General features: G+C 43.1%; 1 protein-coding gene across 6 annotated transcripts in view; it reads left to right on the top strand.

Moving 5' to 3' along the window:
- LOC129694553 (ceramide transfer protein) overlaps positions 1-21934 on the top strand; it is a 91337-nt gene that overhangs the window by 13445 nt on the left and 55958 nt on the right. For all 6 annotated transcript variants that reach the window (XM_055631295.1, XM_055631282.1, XM_055631308.1 and 3 more), the window contains exon 3: positions 16392-16508. In XM_055631295.1, the coding sequence (XP_055487270.1) occupies positions 16392-16508 (117 nt within the window). The remainder of the gene's footprint in view (positions 1-16391; positions 16509-21934) is intronic.

Genomic DNA, 21934 nt, shown 5'->3' with positions numbered 1-21934 from the left:
TTGTTAATGTGTGTCGAGTGAAGCTATTTTTTTTTGTCCACTCTTGAGGTAACATCTACCTCATATGGGCATTGAGCAAATTTTCAATTTTCATTTTTCAGACCCTGCAAAATTATCTTATACAATGAAATGGGAGCCTTTCTTGGACTATTTAAATACAGTTTTTTTAAATGTTGATCCTATTCAACCTTGCATTTGTTTGATAAATTGTCCTTTTTAAACTAGGTATTCCACTATGACGTGCTCTGGCAATTGCATTTTCACAATTACTCTGGTGATATAAATGATCAATTGCTGACGTATTCGGCCCTTCGAGCCAGCACCGCGCTTCACTGTGATCATGGCTGATCATCCACAATCAGTACCCCGTTCCTGCCTTCTCCCCATATCCCTTGACTCTGCTATTTTTAAGAGCTGTATCTAACTCTCTCTAGAAAGCATCCAGAGAATTAGCATCCACTACCTTCTGAGGCAAAGAATTCCACAGCTTCACAACTCTCCTCATCTCCGTTCTAAACAGCCTACCCCTTATTCTTGCACTGTGGCCCCTGATTCTGGACTCCCCCATCATCAGGAACATGTTTTCTGCCTCCAGCGTGTCTAATACCTTCATAATCTTTTACGTTTCAATAAGATTCCCTCTCATCCTTCTAAATCCCAGTGTATACAAGCCCTCCATTCTTTCAACATGTGACAGTCTCGCCATCCCGGGAGTTAACCATGTGAACTTGCGCTGCACTCCCTCAATAGCAAGAATGTCCTTCCTCAAATTTGGAGGCCAAAACTGCACATAATACTCCAGGTGTGGTCTCACTAGGGCCTCTTTGCTCCTATACTCAACTCCTCTTGTTATGAAGGTCAACATGCCATTTGCTTTCGTCACTGCCTGCTGAACCCACATGCTTACTTTCAGTGACTGATGAACAAGGATACCCAGATCACGTTGTACTTCCCCTTTTCCTAATATGACACCATTCAGATAATAATCTGCCTTCCTGTTCTTGCCACCAAAGTGGATAACCTCACATTTATCCACATTAAACTGCATCTGCCCACTCACCCAACCTGTCAAAGCCACCCTGCATCCTCCTCACAGTTTGCACTACCACCTAGCTTTGTGTCATCTGCAAATTTGCTAATGTTACTCTTAATCCCTTCATCTAAATCATTAATGTATATTGTAAATATCCGCGGTCCCAGCACCGAGCCTTGCGGTACATCACTAGTCACTGCCTGTCATTTGGAAAGGGACCCGTTAATCCCTACTCTTTGTTTCCTGTCTGCTATCCATGTCAGCACTCTACCCCCAATACCATATGCTCTAATTTTACACACTAATCTCCTATGTGGGACCTTATCAAAGACTTTCTGAAACTCCAGGTACACTACACCCACTGGTTCTCCCTTGTCCATTTTCCACATCCTCAAGATTACATCCTCAAAATTCCAGAAGATTAGTCAATCATGATTTCCCCTTCATAAATCCATGCTGACTCAGACCGATCCTGTTACTGCTATCCAAATGTGCCGCTATTTCATCTTGTTTTATTGACTCCAGCATCTTCTCCACCACCAATGTGTGGCTAACTGGTCTATAATTCCCTGTTTTCTCTCTCCCTCCTTTCTTAAAGAGTGGGATAACATTAGCCACAGGAACTGATCCTGAATCTACAGAACAATGGAAAATGATCACCAATGCGTCCATGATTTCTAGAGCCACTTCCTAAGTACCCTGGGATGCAGACCATCAGGCCCAGGGGATTTTTCAGCCTTCAGTCCCATCAGTCTACCCAACACAATTTCCTGCCTAATGTGAATTTCCTTCACTTCCTCCGAAATCCGAGGTCCTCTGGCCACGAGTACATCTGGGAGATTGTTTGTCTTCCTTGGTGAAGACGGATCCAAAGTACCTGTTCAACTTGTCTGCCATTTCCTTGTTCCCCATAATAAATTCACCTGTTTCTGTCATCAAGGGATCCACATTTGTCTTAACTATATTTTTCTTCTTCACATACCTAAAGAAGCTTTTACTATCCTCCTTGAAAATTCTTTGCTTGCTTACCTTCGTACCTCATCTTTTCTCCTCATATTGCCTTTATTAGTTATCTGTGTGGAGAATGCACATTCTCTCTGCCACGTGGGTTTCCTCCCAGTTCTACCGTCATCCTAAAGACGTGGTTGCTGTAAATTGTCCTCAGTGTGTAGATGAATGGCAGAATCTGGGGGGAGAATATGGAGAGAATAAAGTTGGATTAGATTGGTGAACTGGGTTGAAATCTAGGTGGGTCAAAGAGCTTGTGTCAATGCTATATCATTTTAAGTTAATAATGGTATATTTAAAAAAAAATACTGGTCGCACAAGAGCAAGAGAAATTGAATCAGAAGCTTGTCCTTGGTTAGGGAGCCATGGTCTGCATATAATATTATAGGTACAGCATCACCAGGGCCCCATAGATTTGGAGCAGAATGTCATTATTCTTCTGGAAAACCTAGGAAATGACACTTACGTAAACTCCTTTTTATCATCTATGGTTCTGCCTTCAAAACCATAATCCCATCCACACTCGTGTCCAGACGCCTGGACCTAGGAATCGGCTTCTCCCCCCCCCCCCACTCTGCCACTGGACCTTTGAGTTTCTGACCCACATACCTCAATCCATGAGGATAGGTGACAATATCTCCTCTGCAATAATTCTCAACGCTGGTGCCCTGCAGGGATGTGTTCTCGGTCCCCCACTGTACCCCCTTTACACATAACTACAGCTAAATTCTGCTCTTAATTCCATCTACAAGTTTGCAGATGACACCACTATGTTGGGCTGAATCCCGAACAACGATTAGACGGGGGGCCAATGAAGGGGAGAGAGAATTTGTTGACAAGGTATCTGAATAGTAATTTCTTGCTCAAAGTCAGTCAGATGAAGAAGCTAGGTATTGATATTTGGAAAGTACACACCACAACTTCATCGATGATGCTAAATTGGACTTGGTTGAAAGCTTCAAATTCCTTAGCGTTAATGTTACCAATGATATGTTGTGGCCCAACCACATTGATGCAACGTCCAAGAAGGACAACAACACCTCTACTTCCTGAGGAGACTGAAGAAATTTGCCATGTCTCCAATGACTCTTACTAACTTCTACAGATGTACCGTAGAAAGCCTACTGTCGGGTTGCTTCACAGCTTGATTTGGGAACAGCTCTGTCCAAGACTTCAAGAGTTGTAGATTGTGTCCAGCCCAACACACAGACCAGACTTCCCAGAATTAACTCTATCTGCACTTCATGCTGCCTCGGAAAAGCATCCAACATAATCAAAGACTTGTTCCACCTGGTCATTCCACCTCCTTCCTGCTCCCATTTGGCAGAGGGTACAGAAGCTTGAAAAGGTACAGCAACGGACTCGGTAACAACTGCTTCCCGTCTGTTATCAGGCTTCTGAACATTCCTTCCGTAAAACTAAGGTGCTGTCCAACTCAACTCTTCCACAGATATTGGACCATGTCCGTGGAAATGATGTATTACAATGGTGAGAACTATATTTTGCACTCTGCTCCCTTTATCGCCCCCTCTATGTATAGTATATCTGATCTGTTTATACAACATGAAAACTGTACTTCGGTACACATGACAATAATAACATAAAGAAAACTACATGCTGGAAATCTAAAGTAAAAAAAGAATGATGGAAGTACTCAGCTGGTCGGGTCGCATCTTGGGAAACACCACCTTAATTCATGACATAGTCTTCATGTTCTGGAGATTCACTCGACCTGTTCTGAGGCATTCTTTGCACCTTCTGTACATACAGACATTCAATTTATTTTGTACTTTTATATTCTTCAATATAACTTCCCTTTCTCAGTTTGTAAGGACTACGTGTTAACTTTACCTAATATTTTCCTTGTTCCTATGAAATTTTTTATTATGTCTGCTTCGTGCTAGACCAAACTTATATTCTGCTTTTCATTTCCTTATCAACACTGTTGTTCTCTTGCTGAGTTTTGACATGTTCCCTGTCCTTGGGCTTTGGAAACATTGTAAGCACTTTTCCTTTGATCTAATCTTGTCTTTATAACTTCTTTTGATAGCCTTGGCTGGATAGATTTTCCTAAATTACACCTGCTCAGCACCTTTATACAATTCCCAGCAAGCTTTATGCTTCTTGTCTTTTCTCAACTCCTGATTTGGTTTTTTTTTAGCTACTTCCCCTCCACTGTCTTTGTCCTACTCTTTAAAATCAAAACTATCCTGTCTTTCTATTTTGTCTACTTTTATTAAAGTTAATACATCTTTGAATAGTGAATAGCATTACTGCATACATAAGACATTAGGCCCTGTATTATTTGTAAATTTGCTAGCTCATGCATAAAAATAGAAGAATACTTATAGATTCTTTAGTTAGACTTTAGAGATGTACTTTAGAACTGTACAAAATAATGTCTCTATATATCTCCATATTAAGTGGATGACCCTTATTTTGAGACGCTGCCCTCTAGCCCAGGGGAAATATTGTCAGCCGCAATGCTGTTAAAATATTGCTATGTCGCTCTTCAAGGGAGATGCTAAATGCATTTCGTTGTCTCTGTACTGTACACTGACAATGACAATTAAATTGAATCTGAATCTGAGATACAGCATGGAAACAGGCCCGTTGGCCCACCAAGACCGTGCTGACCAGTGATCACCCCATGCACTAGTGCTATCATACACAATAGGGGCAATTTTTTTTTTTTTAACCAAAGAAATTAATCTACAAACCTGTGCTTCTTTGGAATGTTGGAGGAAATGGGTGCTCACGAAAAAAACACACATGGTCACAGCACTCATAGTCAGGATCAAACCCGGATCACTGGCACTGTAAGGCAGTAACTCTACTGCTGCACTACTGTGCCGCCCCTAACCTTCATCAATGGAGATTGGATAGAGAAAAACTGTCATGCATCTTAGAATGACCTCCCTCGTTTACTAAGATGCGTCTTGACTACAGTAAACCTATGAATAAATAATATTTCAGATGTTGTATTACTTTAAAAAATACAACATTTTGCTACCATTCGATAAGACCACGAATGAGCTGATTTTGAGCCACAATTCCTTTTTCCTGTCAGGAGCGTAAACTTGAACTGGGGGATGGGGAAACTTGATATTTCAAATCCACTGATCTGTCAGAAAATTTTGAAGATACGTAATCCTCTGAGAGAAATAATGTCTCTATATATCTCCATATTAAGTGGATGACCCTTATTTTGAGACGCTGCCCTCTAGCCCAGGGGAAATATTGTCAGCCGCAATCCTGTTAAAATATTGCTCATCAAAATCGTGTGCTTCAATGAGATCACCTTTCATTCTAAGTTCCAGTTTTTGGTCAACTGTACAAATCTGTTCACGATAAGACCTTTCCTGATAAATGCCTTTGTTGCTACATGCGTCATTACTTTTGGCAAACTACATACATGCATCCCTAAGATACACAAAATGCAGCAGTAACGGAAGGACAAACAGCATCTCTGGAGAGAAGTAATGGGTGACATTTCGAGTTGAGACCCTTCTCCGAAACGTCACCAATTCATTCTCTCCAGGGATGCTTCCTGTCCCACTGAGGTACTCCAGCTTTTTGTGTCTATCTTTGGTTTAAACCAGGATCTTCAGTTCCTATTTATACATTGAATTGAATAATTTTACTAGCCAAGTATGTATACATACAAGGAATTTGCCTTGGTGCTTTGCTTGCAAGTAACAACACGATATACAGTAACAATTACAAATAAAACATAATTTAAACATGTGACGAATAAAATAAAATACCAGAGCACAAGGAGGCTGCAGACTTTTGCTGTTGAGTAGAGCTACTGCTCGTGGGGAAAAAAAACAGTTTTTATGTATGGCTGTGGCGGCTTTGACAGTACAGAGTCACCTTCCAGAGGGAAGTGCTTCAAAGAGTTTGTGGCCATGTGGAGAGGGGTCAGAGATGATCTTACCCGCTCGCTTCCTGGTCCTTGCAGTGTATAGTTCGTAGATGGGGGGCGGAAGGTTGCAGCCAACAAATGTCTCAGCTGATTGAAGGATGCGCTGCAGCCTCCAGGTGTCGTGCTTGGTGGCTGAGCCAAACCAGACCATGATGGACAAGGTGAGGACAGACTCTATGATGGCATTATACAACTGTACCATCATTGCCAGTGGTAAATTGTGTGTTCTCAGCTGCCGCAGGAAGTACATCCTCTGTTGGGCCTTTTTGACTGTGGAGTGGGCTCCCATTTAAGTTCCCTGGAGATAATGGTTCCAAGGATCTTAAATGACTCCACAGATATGACTGTGGTGTTGTGGATGGTGAATGGGTTGAGGGGAGGGGGAGCTCTACAATCAATTCCACCGTCTTAAGACCATTGAGCTCCAGGTTGTTGTGATGGCACCAGGACGCCAGCTGTCTCACTTCCTGTCTGTAGACAGATTCCTCCCCATCCTCGATCAGTCCAATCAGGGTTGTGTTGTCCACAAACTTGAGAAGCTTGACAGAGGAGTCTGTGGAGGTGCAGTCGTCGGTGTAGAGAGAGTAGAGGAGAGGGGAGAGTATGCCGCCTTGCGGCGTTCCTATGCTGCGGGTCCAAGGTGTGCTTTCCCAGCTTCACATGCTGCTTCCTGTCTGTCAGGAAGTTGATGATCCACTGACAGAGGTTCAGGCACTATCAACTGTGAGAGTTTGGAATGTAGTAGCTCTAGCACAATGGTGTTGAATGCAGAGCTAAAATCCACAAACAAAATCCTTGCATAGGTCTCCTGGTGGTCTAGGTATCCCTAGATCTCTCTGTTGTTTAACACTCCAGAGCAACATTATTTACAGTACAAGTCCTTCCCTGAATCGACTTATCCAAATGTACCACTCCAACCCTTGTCAGAGCTAAATCTCATCTGCCATTCTTTGGCCCACTTCCCTAGTTGATCCAGATCTAGCTTCCCACACTATCCAATCTACTGTTAATTTTGGCATCATCCCCAAATGTATTAACCACGTTAACCACATTGTCAACCAAGTTGTTAATATCGATGCCAGACAGCAGTGGACCCAGGACAGATCCTGTCTGCACGCCATTTGTCACAGGCCTCCACCTCCATTACCACCCTCTGACTTCTTCAACTCAGCCAATTTTTAATCCAGTTGCCAGCACACCCTAGATACCACGTGATCTAATCTTTGAGACCAGCCTCCCTTGTGGGACATTGTTAAAAGCTTTGCTGAAGTCAAAGATGTCCTGTCTTTAGTTTCTTGCCAGTATATATGCTCTACACATGGTGGTAGCAACAGTTTGGGACAACTTATTTTTAATGTATGGAGACATGATAGATAAATTCACAAAGTTACACTGAGACATTTTGGTGACTTTAAGCTTTAACTTTATAATCTGAATATTTAAAAAGTAACTCTAATGAGTATAAAGATTGGATCAATATTTTCCTGCCACTTTACAACTCTTGGTAATAAACTGCTCAATTTTATTTTTTACCAGTGTGATTTTTCTTTTGTGGCTGATCATCAATGGAATTATCTATAGTTTAATCATTCTAGACTAGTAGAAGTTATTATTTAACTACTTTAGTCTTGTGACCTGATTTTGTTAACTTGTGGACTTGATGACATCATGACCTTCACAAGCTTTCATATATTAGTGTATGAGCAATAGGATTTGACTTGAAGTCATATTGTTTTCCCCTCATGACATTTAATCAGGAGTGGGCAAAGTAGCTTACCAAATAATATATGTAATATGTGGCATGCAACTGGAGGAATAGCATTCTGGGTAGCTTGTATCCCAATGGCATGAACATTGATTTCTCCAATTTTAGACAATCACTCAACCCCCCCCTCCCCCTTACCCTTCCTATGCCCCACCTGGACTATTTAAACTGTTTCTCACCTCCACTCATCTACCACCACCCCCCCCCCCCCCCCCCCCCCCCCCCCCCCCACCAGTTTTTCTGCCTCAAATCTCTCACACCTTCATTCCTTACTTATCTTTGGCCTTTGTTCCAACCAGCTGGCTATCACCCACCGCCCCCACCAACATCAGAGTTGGTTTCTGATTTGGAGGGTTTTGAGGAAAGGTTCTCTTGGATGTTTTAATTTTCTTCCTTCACCATCTAAGGTATCCAATCCCAACCCTATGCTCTTTCCCCAGAGAGATATTTTTCTTCTCTCTCCCCCCCCCCCCCCCCCCCACTCCCCTTTAAAGTATTTGTTCTTTTGAAGGTTGTGATTCAATCTGTTTCCTCCAAAGCACATGTAAACAGCAGATATATGTTATAATCACTTGCTGTATAAATATTTTCCACAAGTGCTCTCTTGTTCTTTTGCCAATTGCCATAAATCTTTGTCATTGGAAGCCGTTTCTTATTTTAACAATACACAATAATATTAAGCACCGTTTTTCCTGAGCCTTACTTTAACAGTCCTGGCTATTTCAGTCTCCTGTAACTGAACTCTTCAAATCCTAGTTACATGTTACTTGTGATGTGTGCCAAGATACATCAAGAAGCTTTGTTTTGCATGCAATCAAATCAGATAAGACTATAGACAAATACTATCAAGTCAAACACAAGTGCTGCAGGTAGAGCAAAGGGAAAGATGCAGAGGGCAGAATGTAGGTCTCAGCATTATAGCACAACAGTTCCAGTGACAATGTAAAATATCTGCAATGAGGTCGAGGTAAATCGGACAATACCCAAAGTTATAGAAGAACTGTTCAGGAGCCTGACAACAGAGGGCAAAAAGCTGTTCCTGAGTCTGGTGGTTTGCCCTTTCAAGCTTCTATATCTACACGTCTCCATCGTGTAGATATAGAGAAGTGTAGAAGCAGTCAATGGTGGGAAATTTTCTTCTGTGTGACGGATTCAGTTATATCCACAACTCCACAACATGCTTGTATTCAGGCTTCAGGCACCACAACTTCAGCGAATCTATGTTTTATACTGGTAATAGTTACGAGAAATTAAAGTTTCCCATTTGAGATTAAGGTAATCCAGCAGTACAGAAAGTGAAGTAGCAATTCCTCAATTTCTGAAAAAGACTTTCAAATTTGACAATGATTTGAAATCTTATCAACAGTGAACAAAAGGAAACATTAGTGCTGAAACTATTTTTACTTTAAAAGTTGATCATTGTAATATTTATTATCTGAAAAAGGAGTTGCTGACAAAAACCTCAATTTATGAATCTTACTTGAATTCAGTGGTCTGCTACGCCATTTCACATGAGCATTTAAAATCATTCAGTTTGCTGCAGATCATATTCATGCTAGATAGATTTCTGCCGCTGCAGAACATTGGTAGACTGTCTAGTTCACCAATTTAACGATCAACATTACTCTTATGCTTTGTTCAAGATTCATTAGCATTACCCGACCCTAGACTTGGCCATTAAACGTCTGTTGTTGGATCATTAGCCTTGAGTATTGCAGTGCTCCAGAGTAGCAAAACGGCAATGATGCCATCACACAATATTGCAATGTGGAAACAAAGAACTGCAGATGCTGGTTTACACCAAAGATCTTATAGCGACACAAAGTGCTGGAGTACCTCAGCGGGTCAGGCAGCTTCTCATTCCTTCTCTCCAGAGATGCTGTCTGTCCCGTTGAGTTATTCCAGCATTTTGTGTCTGGCATCTCATGAGAAAAAGGATGGATGACGTTAAGGGTCTAGACCCTTCTTTGATGCAATATCACAATCTGTTGTAGGACAAAGGCCATGTCAATCTGCTTGCAAAGCTTTGTTACTGATTTTATTGCAAGTGTTGATCTCGTGTCTTTGGTAGATAACGTTTTAGGACTCCAACTGTAAAAAAAAAAAAGCACTGTGAAACAGGATGTTTAAGAAAGAACTGCAGATGCTGGAAAAATCAGCGGTAGACAAAAATGCTGGAGAAACTCAGCGGGTGAGGCAGCATCTATGGAGTGAAGGAATAGGTGACGTTTCAGGTTGAGACCCTTCTTCAGACTTTAAAACAGGAGATTTTCTTTGGTTTGGTTGCTTTGGGGAGGAATACAGGAAGTGAATCGTTACTATTTTTGGTCTGGTTTTGCAGTGGAATTCTGCATGCTGTTGTCCATTTTTCAAGTTTTTCAAATGTAAATAACAAGAATAATTTATGTCAGATTAAAAAGCTTTAGCCTGGCCATTATGTATTTGGAACCGAGCTATTAAAATTTGGCAGTGATTTCACTATTTCCCATCAAAAAGTATGACTTTGAAGCTGACTGAATTGATTTCGATAAATTAAGCATTTGTAACATTTCTACCAAACTAAAGTCCCAGGGAAACCTGTTAAATCTTAAATTGCCTTTACTGTCAAATAATTACTTATTTAACAGTGGTTTCAGAGCTGTAGGAGCTATATGTAGAAGCTATTTTACAGTGAGCTGATCTTTGTTCATCTTTAGCAACTCATTTTATAAACCTGTCCGTGGCTTTAAATATGAAGACCAACTTACTATGTTTTTTCAAATTAGTTTTTAATGTGCACAATTTATGAAAACTAATGTTTATGCAGTTGGAAAAGTTTGCCCTTGTGGAATTGTCAATTAGTATATTAACCTGAACCAGTCAATGGCAAAAGGTCATCCATCATTGTTAAATGAAGAGACGAGATAAAAATCTGGAGCAGTCCTGATGCAGGATTTTGACCCGAAATGTCAACATTTCAGATTCAGATTCAATCTTTAAACCCCCTTTTCACGGTGCGACTTGACGCAAGAGGTAACCAGAGTTTGATATCGTGGGAACCTCGTGCGGTAACAGTACGGCATTCGTGGACCACCGTGGCGCTAACGGCAGGTAATCGTGTACCTTGGGTACTCGGGAGAAAATTCAAACATGTTTGAATTTGTCCAAGAGTGACTTGTGCACTTGTGGTTGAGCATTGCAACATTTTATGAACGAAGTGTCCCGTGCGATATCCGTAGTAACTCTTGCGGTCACCGTGGGAACTCCTGCGAACGGTGAACCCGGAAGTTGGATAGAGTGAATCCAGCCAGTTTGCTATTTACATACAAATCTAATAAAACTAGCTAACAAGCATTTCATTAATGTCAGTGTGTCTCTTTTTGTCTGAAAGCAGTTTCTAACTGGAGGAACTCCGCGGGCCAGGCAGCATCTACGGAGGGAAATTGACAGGCGAGCCTTTCCTCAGGCTGCCTTATCTCTCTACCCCCCCCAACTCCCACCCACACACCACAAATGCTGGAGAAACTCAGCGGGTGCAGCAGCATCTATGGAACGAAGGAAATAGGCAACGTTTCGGCCCGAAAAGTTGCTTATTTCTTGTGTATGTTTCGGAAGGAACAGCAGATGCCGGTTTAAAGAGAATGAGTTCGACGGCAGGCAGCATCTTTGGGGAGAAGGAATGGGTGACATTTCGGGTCGAGACCCTTCTGATATGCTGCTTGTCCCGCTGAGCTACATGTTGTGTCTATCTTCGTTTTAATCCAGCATCTGCAGTTCCTTCCTGGCCGAACCCGATTGAAAAGATGAGAGGCTGGGCGATAGAAATCATTAAATGAATTAAATAACTAGATACCTGTCTAATCGTATCTACGGGATTGAACAGGCTAGATGGAGGAAGAATGTTCCCGATGTTGGGGGAGTCCAGAACCAGGGTCCCAGTTTTACAGTCTACCGTGGGAACTCTTTAATTACAGCGGGAAACCTTCAGTTTCCCAGGGGGTCGGGACAGGACTGGAGTTGGGAGGGAAAGGTGGGGGAGTCGAGGGAGAGGAGGGGGGAGACAGATGGGGGGGACTTCATTTACTGGCGGTGGGTGTCTGTCACTGAAACAGGCAGGTAAGATTTCGCATCCACCTTGTGTGTGCCTCTCTCTCTCTCTCTCTCTCTCCCTCCCTCCCTCTCACACAGGCTCGAATGGAGGAACTCCGCGGGCCAGGCAGCATTTACGGAGGGAAATGGACAGGCGACCCATTCTTCAGGCTGCCTTATGTCTCTCCCACCCCCCCCCCCCCCCCCCCCCCCCCCCCCCCCAACTCCCACCCACACACGCGAATGCTGGAGAAACTCCGCGGGTGCAGCAGCATCTATGGAGCGAAGGAAATAGACAACGTTTCGGCCCCGCCGCACCCGCTGAGTTTCTCCAGCATTCGTGGGTGTGGGTGGGAGTTGGGGTGGGGGGGGGGGGGGGGGGGGAAGAGACATAAGGCAGCCTGAAGAATGGGTTGCCTGTCCATTTCCCTCCGTAGATGCTGCCTGGCCCGCGGAGTTCATCCATTCATGCCTGTGTGAGAGAGGGAGGGAGAGAGAGAGGCAGTTCTGGTCAGTCCTTTGAAGATAGACACCAGTTGCTTGGAGCAACTCAGCGGGACAGGCAGCATCTCTGGAGAGAAGGAACGGGTGGCGTTTCGAGTCGAGAGCCTTCTTCAGACTGAAAGTTTCACCTCTCAGTAGATCATAAAATAACACAATCATCACGGTCAATGTGAGATACAGTCTTTATTCATATTTGACAAAATAAAAAGACGACTTCTTGCACATATTGAGAGAAGGTGCATCACACCAAACAACATTTGTCTAAAAAAACACAGATTATTCTTCAGCTCATTAAAAAGCTTGGGTGAAAAAAACGAATATAGTGTGTGACAACAAAGTAACATCATTTGTGCCATGTGATTAACTACACTACAGTCCACGATGTTCATTCGGGAAAGATCGGGAGACGGACAAGTCACTCGCACAAATGACAGAATTGCCGAGTACCGTGGGAACTCTTTACTCTACCCCCGTTATATCGTGTGATATCGTGCTACACCACGACCATTCCACTCTGGCTACATCTTGCGTCAAGTCGCCCCGTGAAAACGAGCCATTATTGTCATTGTGCAGTGTACAGTACAGGGACAACGAAATGCAGTTAGCATCTCACCCAGAAGAGCGAACATAGAATAATGGAACAGTAAAATATATATATATATGTACATACAGTAGCAGTTGTGCAATTTTTCTGGAGGAAGGAGTGTCCGGGGGGGGCGTGGTGACTGGCAATCACCAAGGTGCAGAGTTAAGTTGTGTAACAGCCGCAGGGAAGAAGTTTGCTCTGGACAGACTCAATGGAGGGGAGTGAGGAACCGGTGATGCGTTGGGCAATTTTCACCACCCTCTGCAGTGCTTTCCTGTCGGACACAGAGCAGTTGCCATACCATACTGTGATACAGTTGGTAAGGATGCTCTCGATGGTGCAACGGTAGAAGTTCACCAGAATCTAAGGAGACAGATGGACCTTCTTTAGTCTCCTCAGGAAGAAGAGACGCTGGTGAGCCTTCTTGACCAGAGTTGATTTCTTTCCCTCCCCTCGCATGTGCTGCTCAACCTCCAGCTGGTTGTTTGTAGGATCGCCATTGTTAAAGTCCCGGTCCCACTTCCCGAGTTACTCACAAACTTTCCCGAGTTTTCCCCTTGATTCAAACAGAGATGCCAGCCATAGGTACTCGGGGCTATTTTTTTTTTTTTACTCGTCATTTTTCAACATGCTGAAAAAACATCCCGAATACCTACGGCTGGCATTACGAGCCGCTACGAAATGTCTACGGACTCGCTACGGACATTCTCCGAGTTTGAATCAAGGGGAAAACTCGGGAGAATTAATGAGTAATCGGGAAAGTGGCACAGGGGCTTAACTTTGGCTTCCTGTGCCAAAATATGTAACGTTAAAAGATTTACTTTTAAGTAGTTAACATCAAGAACCAGTGAAGAACAAGATTTTAACGAATGCAGTATTTTCACACAATGTGATTGGTTTATTAATAACAATGTGCAAAACTAATGGAAATTGATGGTTATAAATTAATTGAAATGTTGCCCTGAACTTGGGCTTATGCATCCTTCTATTTCGTCAGGAGACTATTCTCCTCCTGAACTGATGGTCCTTTTTGATGGCAGCATCTTTGGAGAGAAGGAATGGGTGATGTTTTGGGTCAAGGCCCTTGTTCAGACTCCAGACTTCATAGTCTGAAGAAAAGTCTCGACCCAAAATGTCACCCATTCCTTGCCTGTCCCGCTGTGTTACTCCAGCATTTTGTGTCTTTCTTCATATATAATAAGAGTGTGTGTGTGTGTGTGTGTACAGGATTCTAATTTTAAATGAAATGATTTTAGTTTTAGTTTCAGTTCAGTTTTAGTTTCTGTTTAGTTTATTGTCACGTTTAAACTATTTTTGTCACGTTTAAACACGTTGTCACATGATAAAACTAACTATGACACGTTAGTTTATATCAAGGACCAGAGAAAAGCTTTTGTTGCGTGCTATCCAGTCAGTGGAAAGACAATGCATGATTACAATCGAGCCATACAAGTGAGACCACACCTGGAGTATAGTGTGCAGTTTTGGTCCCCTATTTTGCTTTCTTGCTATTGAGGGAGTGCAGCGTAGGTTTACAAGGTTAATTCCCGGGATGGCGGGACTGTCGTATGCTGCGAGAATGGAGCAGCTGGGCTCCATCTGGAGGTTAGAAGGGTGAGAGGGGATCTTATTGAAACGTATAAGATTGTTAAGGGTTTGGACACGCTAGAGGCAGGAAACATGTTCCCGATGTTGGGGGAGTCCAGAACCAGGGCCACAGTTCAAGAATAAGGGGTAAGCCATTTAGAACGAAGACGAGGAAACACTAAGAGTGGTGAGTGTGGAATTCTCTGCCTCAGAGGGCGGTGGAGGCCAGTTCTCTGGATACTTTCAAGAGAGCTAGATAGGGCTCTTAAAGATAGTGGAGTCAGGGGATATGGAGAGAAGGCAGGTACTGATTGGGGACGATCAGTCATGATCACATTGAATGGCGGTGGTGGCTCGAAGGGCCGAATGGCCTACTCCTGCACCTATTGTCTATTGTCTATTTACGTTGCATAGATACATGAGAAAAGGAATAACGTTTAATGCAAGGTAAAGCCAGCAAAGTCTGATCAAGGATGGTCTGAGTGTCACCAATGAGGTGGATAGCATTTTAAGACTGCTCTCTGGTTCTGCTCGGATGATTCAGTTGCCTGATAACAGCTGGCAAGAAAATGTACCTGAATCTGGAGGTGTGCATTTTCACTCTTCTATACCTTTGCCCGATGAGAGAGAGGAGAAGAGGGAGTGGCCAGGGTGCGACTCGTTCTTGATTATGATTATGCTGCTGGCCTTGATGAGGCAGCTTGAGGTGTAAATGGAGTCAATAGAAGGGGGATTGGCTTGTGTGATGGTCTGGGCTGCATCCACAATTTGCTGCATTTTCTTGCGGTCTTGGACGGACCTGTTCCCAAACCAAGCTGTGATGCATCCTGATAAAATGGTTTCTGAAGTCGAACACACTCCCCATTGTCTTTCTGACATTGAGAGAAAGGTTGTTGTCTCGACACCAGGTTACGAGGTTCTGAATCTCCTCTCATCATTATTTGTTATCTGGTCCATAATGGTGGTGTCATCTGCAAATTTGAAAATTGAATTAGATTTGTATATGTCTGCACTGTCGTGGGTGTACAAGGAGCAAAGGAGGGGCTGAGAACTCAGCCTTGCAGAGCACCAGTGTTGAGGATTATCGTGGGGGATAATTTGGCCCCTGTTCTCACTGATTGGGGTCTGTTGGTCAGGAAGTGGAGGATCCAATTGCAGAGATGAGTGCTGACACCATCCCACGTGTTTGGTGATAAGCTTGGATGGTATAATGGTATTAAAGGCAGAGCTGTAGTCTACGAGTAGGAGTCTGATGTAGTTGTCTCTTTTATCCAGGTGTTCCAAGGATGAGTGTAGGGCTGGGGCAATGGCATCGTCCATGGACCTGTTGTGGCGCTTGGCGAACTGCAATGGGTCAAGGCCGTTGGGTAGAGTGGATTTATTGCAGTCCATAACGAGCCTCTCAAAACATTTCACGATGATGGATGTCAAGGCCACTGGAGGATAGAATTGGCCACTGGGATTGAATAATATTGTTTTACTCAGTTTTTAAGTTGTACTGGAAATACAAACAGAAAATGTGTTATTCGTTGACAACTGATGTGGGTGGCATAGTGGCGCAACGGTAGAGTTGCAACCTTACAGCGCCAGAGATCCAATTTTGATCCTGACTATGGATGTCGTCTGTAGGTGTTTGTCCGTTCTCCCAGTGACCTGCGTGGGTTTTCACCGAGATCTTCGGTTTTTCTCACACACTCTAAAGACATACAGGTTTATAGGTTAATTGGCATGGTGTAAATTTGTCCCTGGTGCGTGTAGGTATAAGTGTTAGTTTGCGGGGATTGCTGTTCAGTGCGGACTCGGTGGGCCAAAGGGCCTGTTCTGCGCTGTATCTCTCAACGAAAACAAACAATTCAATCTTCATGCTCTTGAATGAATCCAGTCTAATTATGTTTTGTATACTTCTCCACAGCCCCATGAATTTGATGAATGTCGCTTTGATATCAGTGTGAATGATAGTGTGTGGTACCTGCGTGCTCAAGACCCAGAACATCGACAGCAGTGGATAGAGGCTATCGAGCAACACAAGGTACAATGACATTTTAAAATTTACTCTTTGAAATGTAATTTTAAAAAGAATCATAACTGATTTTCAATTTATTTAGTAAACATTTAGTTTCTGCTCCTAGTTCTACATTGAATCATTGCAAGTATACTATCAAATTTGAATACATTCCAGTAATTGAAAATTTGGTATAGAATATTAAAGGTTTCAAAGGTCTTTTATTGTCACGTGTACCAATTAAGGTACCGTGATATTCTAATTATGCACTGCATCTTGAACTTTTAATTGACTTGGAAAGGTTTTAAAGGAAGGAAAAATTGGCTCCTGGTTACTTAATGGGAACTTTATGTTAATGTGTGTGGTCTTTAACTACTTGAAATTGTATGCCTCCGACTTGCAGCATAAAAGGTGCTATTTGAGGTTGTCGTAAAAAGTATTTGATGTTAAATAATAAGTAGAGAACAGAAAATAAATTAGTTAGAGTAAAAGCCAGATGAATAAAAGGATATCTCATTTGTAAATATTGAACATTTCTAAATGGTTCCTTTTTGAATAAATCACTTGTTGCTCTTGCTGCCACTATGTTCCACATTGCATTCCAGAGTTAGGTGATACAGCTACTCTTACTTACTATAAATATAGGAACTGAGAACATAAGAATAAAAGTAATGGATACACAACATAGAAGTGTGGTGAAATTCAGGAAGACGACGGGTAGAAGGTGTGCCTATCGTATAGAGTGAGAAACATAATAATAATATCTTTTATTGTCATTGCACGTCAGTGCAACGAGATTTAGTATGCAGCTCCAACTGATGAAAAAGAAAAGTAAAATAATTAAATAAGCTGTGTGTCGTGACCATCCAAGGGAGACAGTCCAGGGGGGTGGGGGGCACTCAGCAGGGCCGGTTCAGAGCCGCTATAGCTCTTGAAATAAAGCTGTTTCTGAGTCTGGAGGTGCGGGCGTAGAAGGCCTTGTAACGTCTGCCGGAGGGAAGTAGTTCAAACAGTCCGTTACAGGGATGTGATGAGTCTTTATGGATGCTGACGGCCTTCCTGAGGCACCGTGTGTGGTAGATGCCCTCCAAGGCTGGTAGCTCTATCCCAATGATCCTCTGCGCTCTGTGGACGACGCGCTGAAGAGCTCTCCTCTCCGCCTCCGTGCAGCTGAGATACCACACAGAGATGCCATACGTTAATATGCTCTCTGTGGTGCAGCGGTAGAACGTTGTCAACAGCTGTTGGGGCAGACCAGTCTTTTTTAATGTCCTCAGGAAGAACAGTCGTTGCTGTGCCTTCTTGACCCAGCGGTGTTGGTGGACCATGTGAGGTCCTCTGAAATGTGAGTGCCCAGAAACTTAAAGCTGGACACTCTCCACACTTTCCCCGTAAATGGAGATTGGGGTGTATTCTCCATTATGGGACCTCCTGAAGTCAATAATCAGCTCCTTGGTCTTGGAGGTGTTTAGTGACAAGTTGTTACGTGTGCACCAGTCCGCCAGGTTCTGCACCTCCGCCCTGTATTTTGTTTCATCACCGTTGGTGATCAGCCCAATCACTGTTGTGTCGTCTGCAAACTTGACAATGGTGTTGGTGTCGAATGCAGGAACACAGTCATGAGTGAAGAGGGAGTAGAGCATGGGGCTTAGTACACAGCCCCGTGGTGATAGTGGAGGACAGGTGCGGGCCCAGTCTCACTGCCTGCGGTCGCTCCGTCAGAAAGTTCAGGATCCAATCGCATATCAGCGAGCTGAGGCCTAGCTGGTGGAGTTTGGTGGTGAGCTTGGTGGGGATGACCGTATTGAATGCAGAGCTATAGTCAACGAAGAGCATCCTCACGTACGTGCCCTGTCTGTCCAGGTGAATACTTAATATAGTTTGAAAACAAAACTTCAATGGCTACATTTGAAACCAGTAGGATGTACATATTTCAAAGGGCGACTGAGTTAAATTGTGACCATTGGAGGAAAACATAATGAGAAGCAAATTACAAAAGTTCACTTGAACTTGAGCAAAAGCAAGGAATTGATATTGAACGCGGAATAATACAACTTTTTTTAAGAACGCAGACTAATTGAACTGTGCCAAGGTTTGAACATAACATTAGAGAAGAATAAAGGAGAGTTGAAAAAGTGCAGCTTCAAAACACTGGAATATTACCAGTAATGTAATCTAAAATTTATGAAGAGGCTTAAAGTAAGAGGTGACCCAGTGGAGATTTTCATGAAGGTTTATGATAAGGTTAGTGGTGATAGATTATTTCAATTACTTGTGTTATAATGAAAGCGTGCAGAGTAACTCTTATTGCAAAGAATTAGAGGTCATTTTTTTTCCTTTCGGCCAAAGTTGGCTGGTGGTTGAAATTTTGTCACGCACCCGTTGTAGCCTTCTTACTTGTTGCTTGAAATGGATGTTTTGGAATGAATATAGTGGCATTAAACTAGACTTTAGAAAAACACTTAAGGGCCTGTCCCACTTACGTGATTTTATTTTGGCGACTTGCCGGCACCCGTCGCAGGGTGACGCCTGTTTGGCGGTGACTAGTCGCCCAAAGAGTCATACCTTTTTCTGGTCGCCGCTGGATTTTCAACGTGTTGAAAATTTTCGGCAACCTGCTGCGACTATGCCGAGTGCCATGATATCTTTAGATTCATCGAGTTGGATGAAGGGATTCAAAGTAACATTAGCAAATTTGCAGATGACACAAATCTGGGTGGCAGTGTGAACTGTGAGAAGGACGCTATGAGAATGCAGGGTGACTTGGACAGGTTGGGGGAGTGGGCAGATGCATGGCAGATGAAATTTAATGCAGATAAATATGAGGTTATTTACTTTAGTAGCAAAAACAGGAAACGTAGAAACATAGAAACATAGAAATTAGGTGCAGGAGTAGGCCATTCGGCCAATCGAGCCTGCACCGCCATTCAATATGATCATGGCTGATCATCCAACTCAGTATCCCGTACCTGCCTTCTCTCCATAACCTCTGATCCCCTTAGCCATAAGGGCCACATCTAACTCCCTCTTAAATATAGCCAATGAACTGGCCTCAACTACCCTCTGTGGCAGAGAGTTCCAGAGATTCACCACTCTCTGTGTGAAAAAAGTTCTTCTCATCTCGGTTTTAAAGGATTTCCCCCTTATCCTTAAGCTGTGACCCCTTGTCCTGGACTTCCCCAACATCGGGAACAATCTTCCTGCATCTAGCCTGTCCAACCCCTTAAGAATTTTGTAAGTTTCTATAAGATCCCCTCTCAATCTCCTAAATTCTAGAGAGTATAAACCAAGTCTATCTAGTCTTTCTTCATAAGACAGTCCTGAAGGCAGATTACTATCTAAATGGCGTCGTTGGGAAAAGGGGAAGTACAATGGGAAGTACAACAGGATCTGGGGGGTCCTTATACATCAGTCTATGAAAGTAAGCATGCAGGTACAGCAGGCAGTGAAGAAAGCGAATGGCATGTTGGCCTTTATAACAAGCGGAAAAGAATATAGGAGCAAAGAGGTCCTTCTGCAGTTGTACAGAGCCCTAGTGAGACCACACCTGGAGTATTGTGTGCAGTTTTGGTCCCCTAATTTGAGGAAGGACATTCTTGCTATTGAGGGGGTGCAGCGTAGGTTTACAAGGTTAATTCCCGGGATGGCGGGACTGTCATATGCTGAGAGAATGGAGCAGCTGGGCTTGTACACTCTGGAGTTTAGAAGGATGAGAGGGGATCTCATTGAAACATATGAGATTGTTAAGGTCTTGGACACGCTAGAGACAGGAAACATGTTCCCGATGTTGGGGGAGTCCAGAACCAGGGGCCACAGTTTAAGAATAAGGAATAGCCATTTAGAACGGAGACATTGAATGGCGGTGCTGGCTCGAAGGGCCGAATGGCCTACTCCTGCACCTATTGTCTATTGTGTCAGACAACATGGGAACAGGCCTTTCAGCCCATCATGTCTGTGCTGACCAAGATGCCCATAGACTCTAGTGCACCTTTCCCAAGATTGACCTATAGCCTTCTGAATCTTTCCTTTAGTACTTGTCCAAATGTCTTTAAATGTTATACTGTCCTCTGGCACCTTTGCTAAATTTCTAAATTGTCTAGGACAGCTGATCTTTAGATTTGTAGCTCCAAGGTCTGCATTCTCAATTAACTTTTAACTATGCCCACAGCACATTTAAAGGAAGAAAAATACAGAAAATGGAGGGAGACATAAATCAAACAAACTGCATAATATTAGTTTTAAATTGTAGATGCTGCAAATTGAAATAAAAGCATAGGTAATTGAAATACTCAGTGGTTCAAGAAACATCTGTGGAGGGCCAAACAGAGTTAATGTTTCAGGTCAACGATCTTTACTCAGAACTGGTTCCAATACTGATGAAATGTCATTAATCTGTAAAGATGACTTTTGTTTCTCTCATCACTCAACTTGCTGGAAATATCCAGTGTTTTCTGTTTATTATCTTACCGCTTAAACATTGTCCTAGTTGACGTTTTCAGGTCAGGTCTCTGTGTTTAGGTTCATAAATATTGTGTGTGAGAAACGTACCTAGATGCATGTGATTGCCGATGCTTGAATCCTGAGCAAAAAACAAACTACTGGAGGAACTCAGTGGGTCTGGCAGCATCCATGGAGGGAAATTGGACATTTTGGATGCTTCATGGTGCCTTCTTCAAGACGGGAGGGTAGACAGCTGTTAGAAAGAGATAAAGTACGTGGATAAGAAAGGTTTAGAGGGATAAGGGCCCAACGTAGGTAACTGGGACTAGCTTAGACGAGGCATCTTGGTCAGTATGGTTGAGTTGGGTTCAACGGCCTGTTTCCATGCTGCGCAACTCTCTATCACTAATAGCTAGCAAGTGATAGCTGGATCTAGAAAAGGAGAGGAGCAAGAGCTAGAAAATGATAGGTGGATAGAGATAAAGAGTGGTTGATTGGCAGATGTGTAGGGTTAGGAGAGAACAGTAGAGAGATTGTCGTAAAAGTTTGAGATGATAAGTGGAGAATACACAGGACTGCAGATGATCGAATCCAATAAGAAGTAAAAGTGAGGTGTAAAATGTAGAACCAGAGGGAAGGACGTTGAGTAGATGGTACGTAGATACATAGAAAATAGGTGCAGGAGTAGGCCATTCGGCCCTTTGAGCCAGCACCGCCATTCAATGTGATCATGGCTGATCGTCCAAAATCAGTCTTCTCCCCATATCCCTTGATGGGGGTGCTGAAATAGGTGACCCGTAGGGGGATATGTGTGAGTGATGAGAGAAGCAGGTGGAGGACGGAATGGAACTCTGAAATTGGAGGATGGTGTTGGGGAATGCAAAGAGGAAAGTTATCTGAAATTGGAGAATGTATTTTTCATGCCATCGGGTTGTAGGTTACCTAGCTGCAGTTGTGCCATATTTTTCTGCTCCTGACCCACTCCTTCATCTTTCTACTACCTCTCTCCACGT

This window comes from Leucoraja erinacea, chromosome 3, assembly GCF_028641065.1.
Source record: "Leucoraja erinacea ecotype New England chromosome 3, Leri_hhj_1, whole genome shotgun sequence".
Lineage (NCBI taxonomy): Eukaryota > Metazoa > Chordata > Chondrichthyes > Rajiformes > Rajidae > Leucoraja > Leucoraja erinaceus.
Note: the sequence above shows the minus strand (reverse complement) of the source record. Positions and strands in the feature narration are given on the sequence as shown.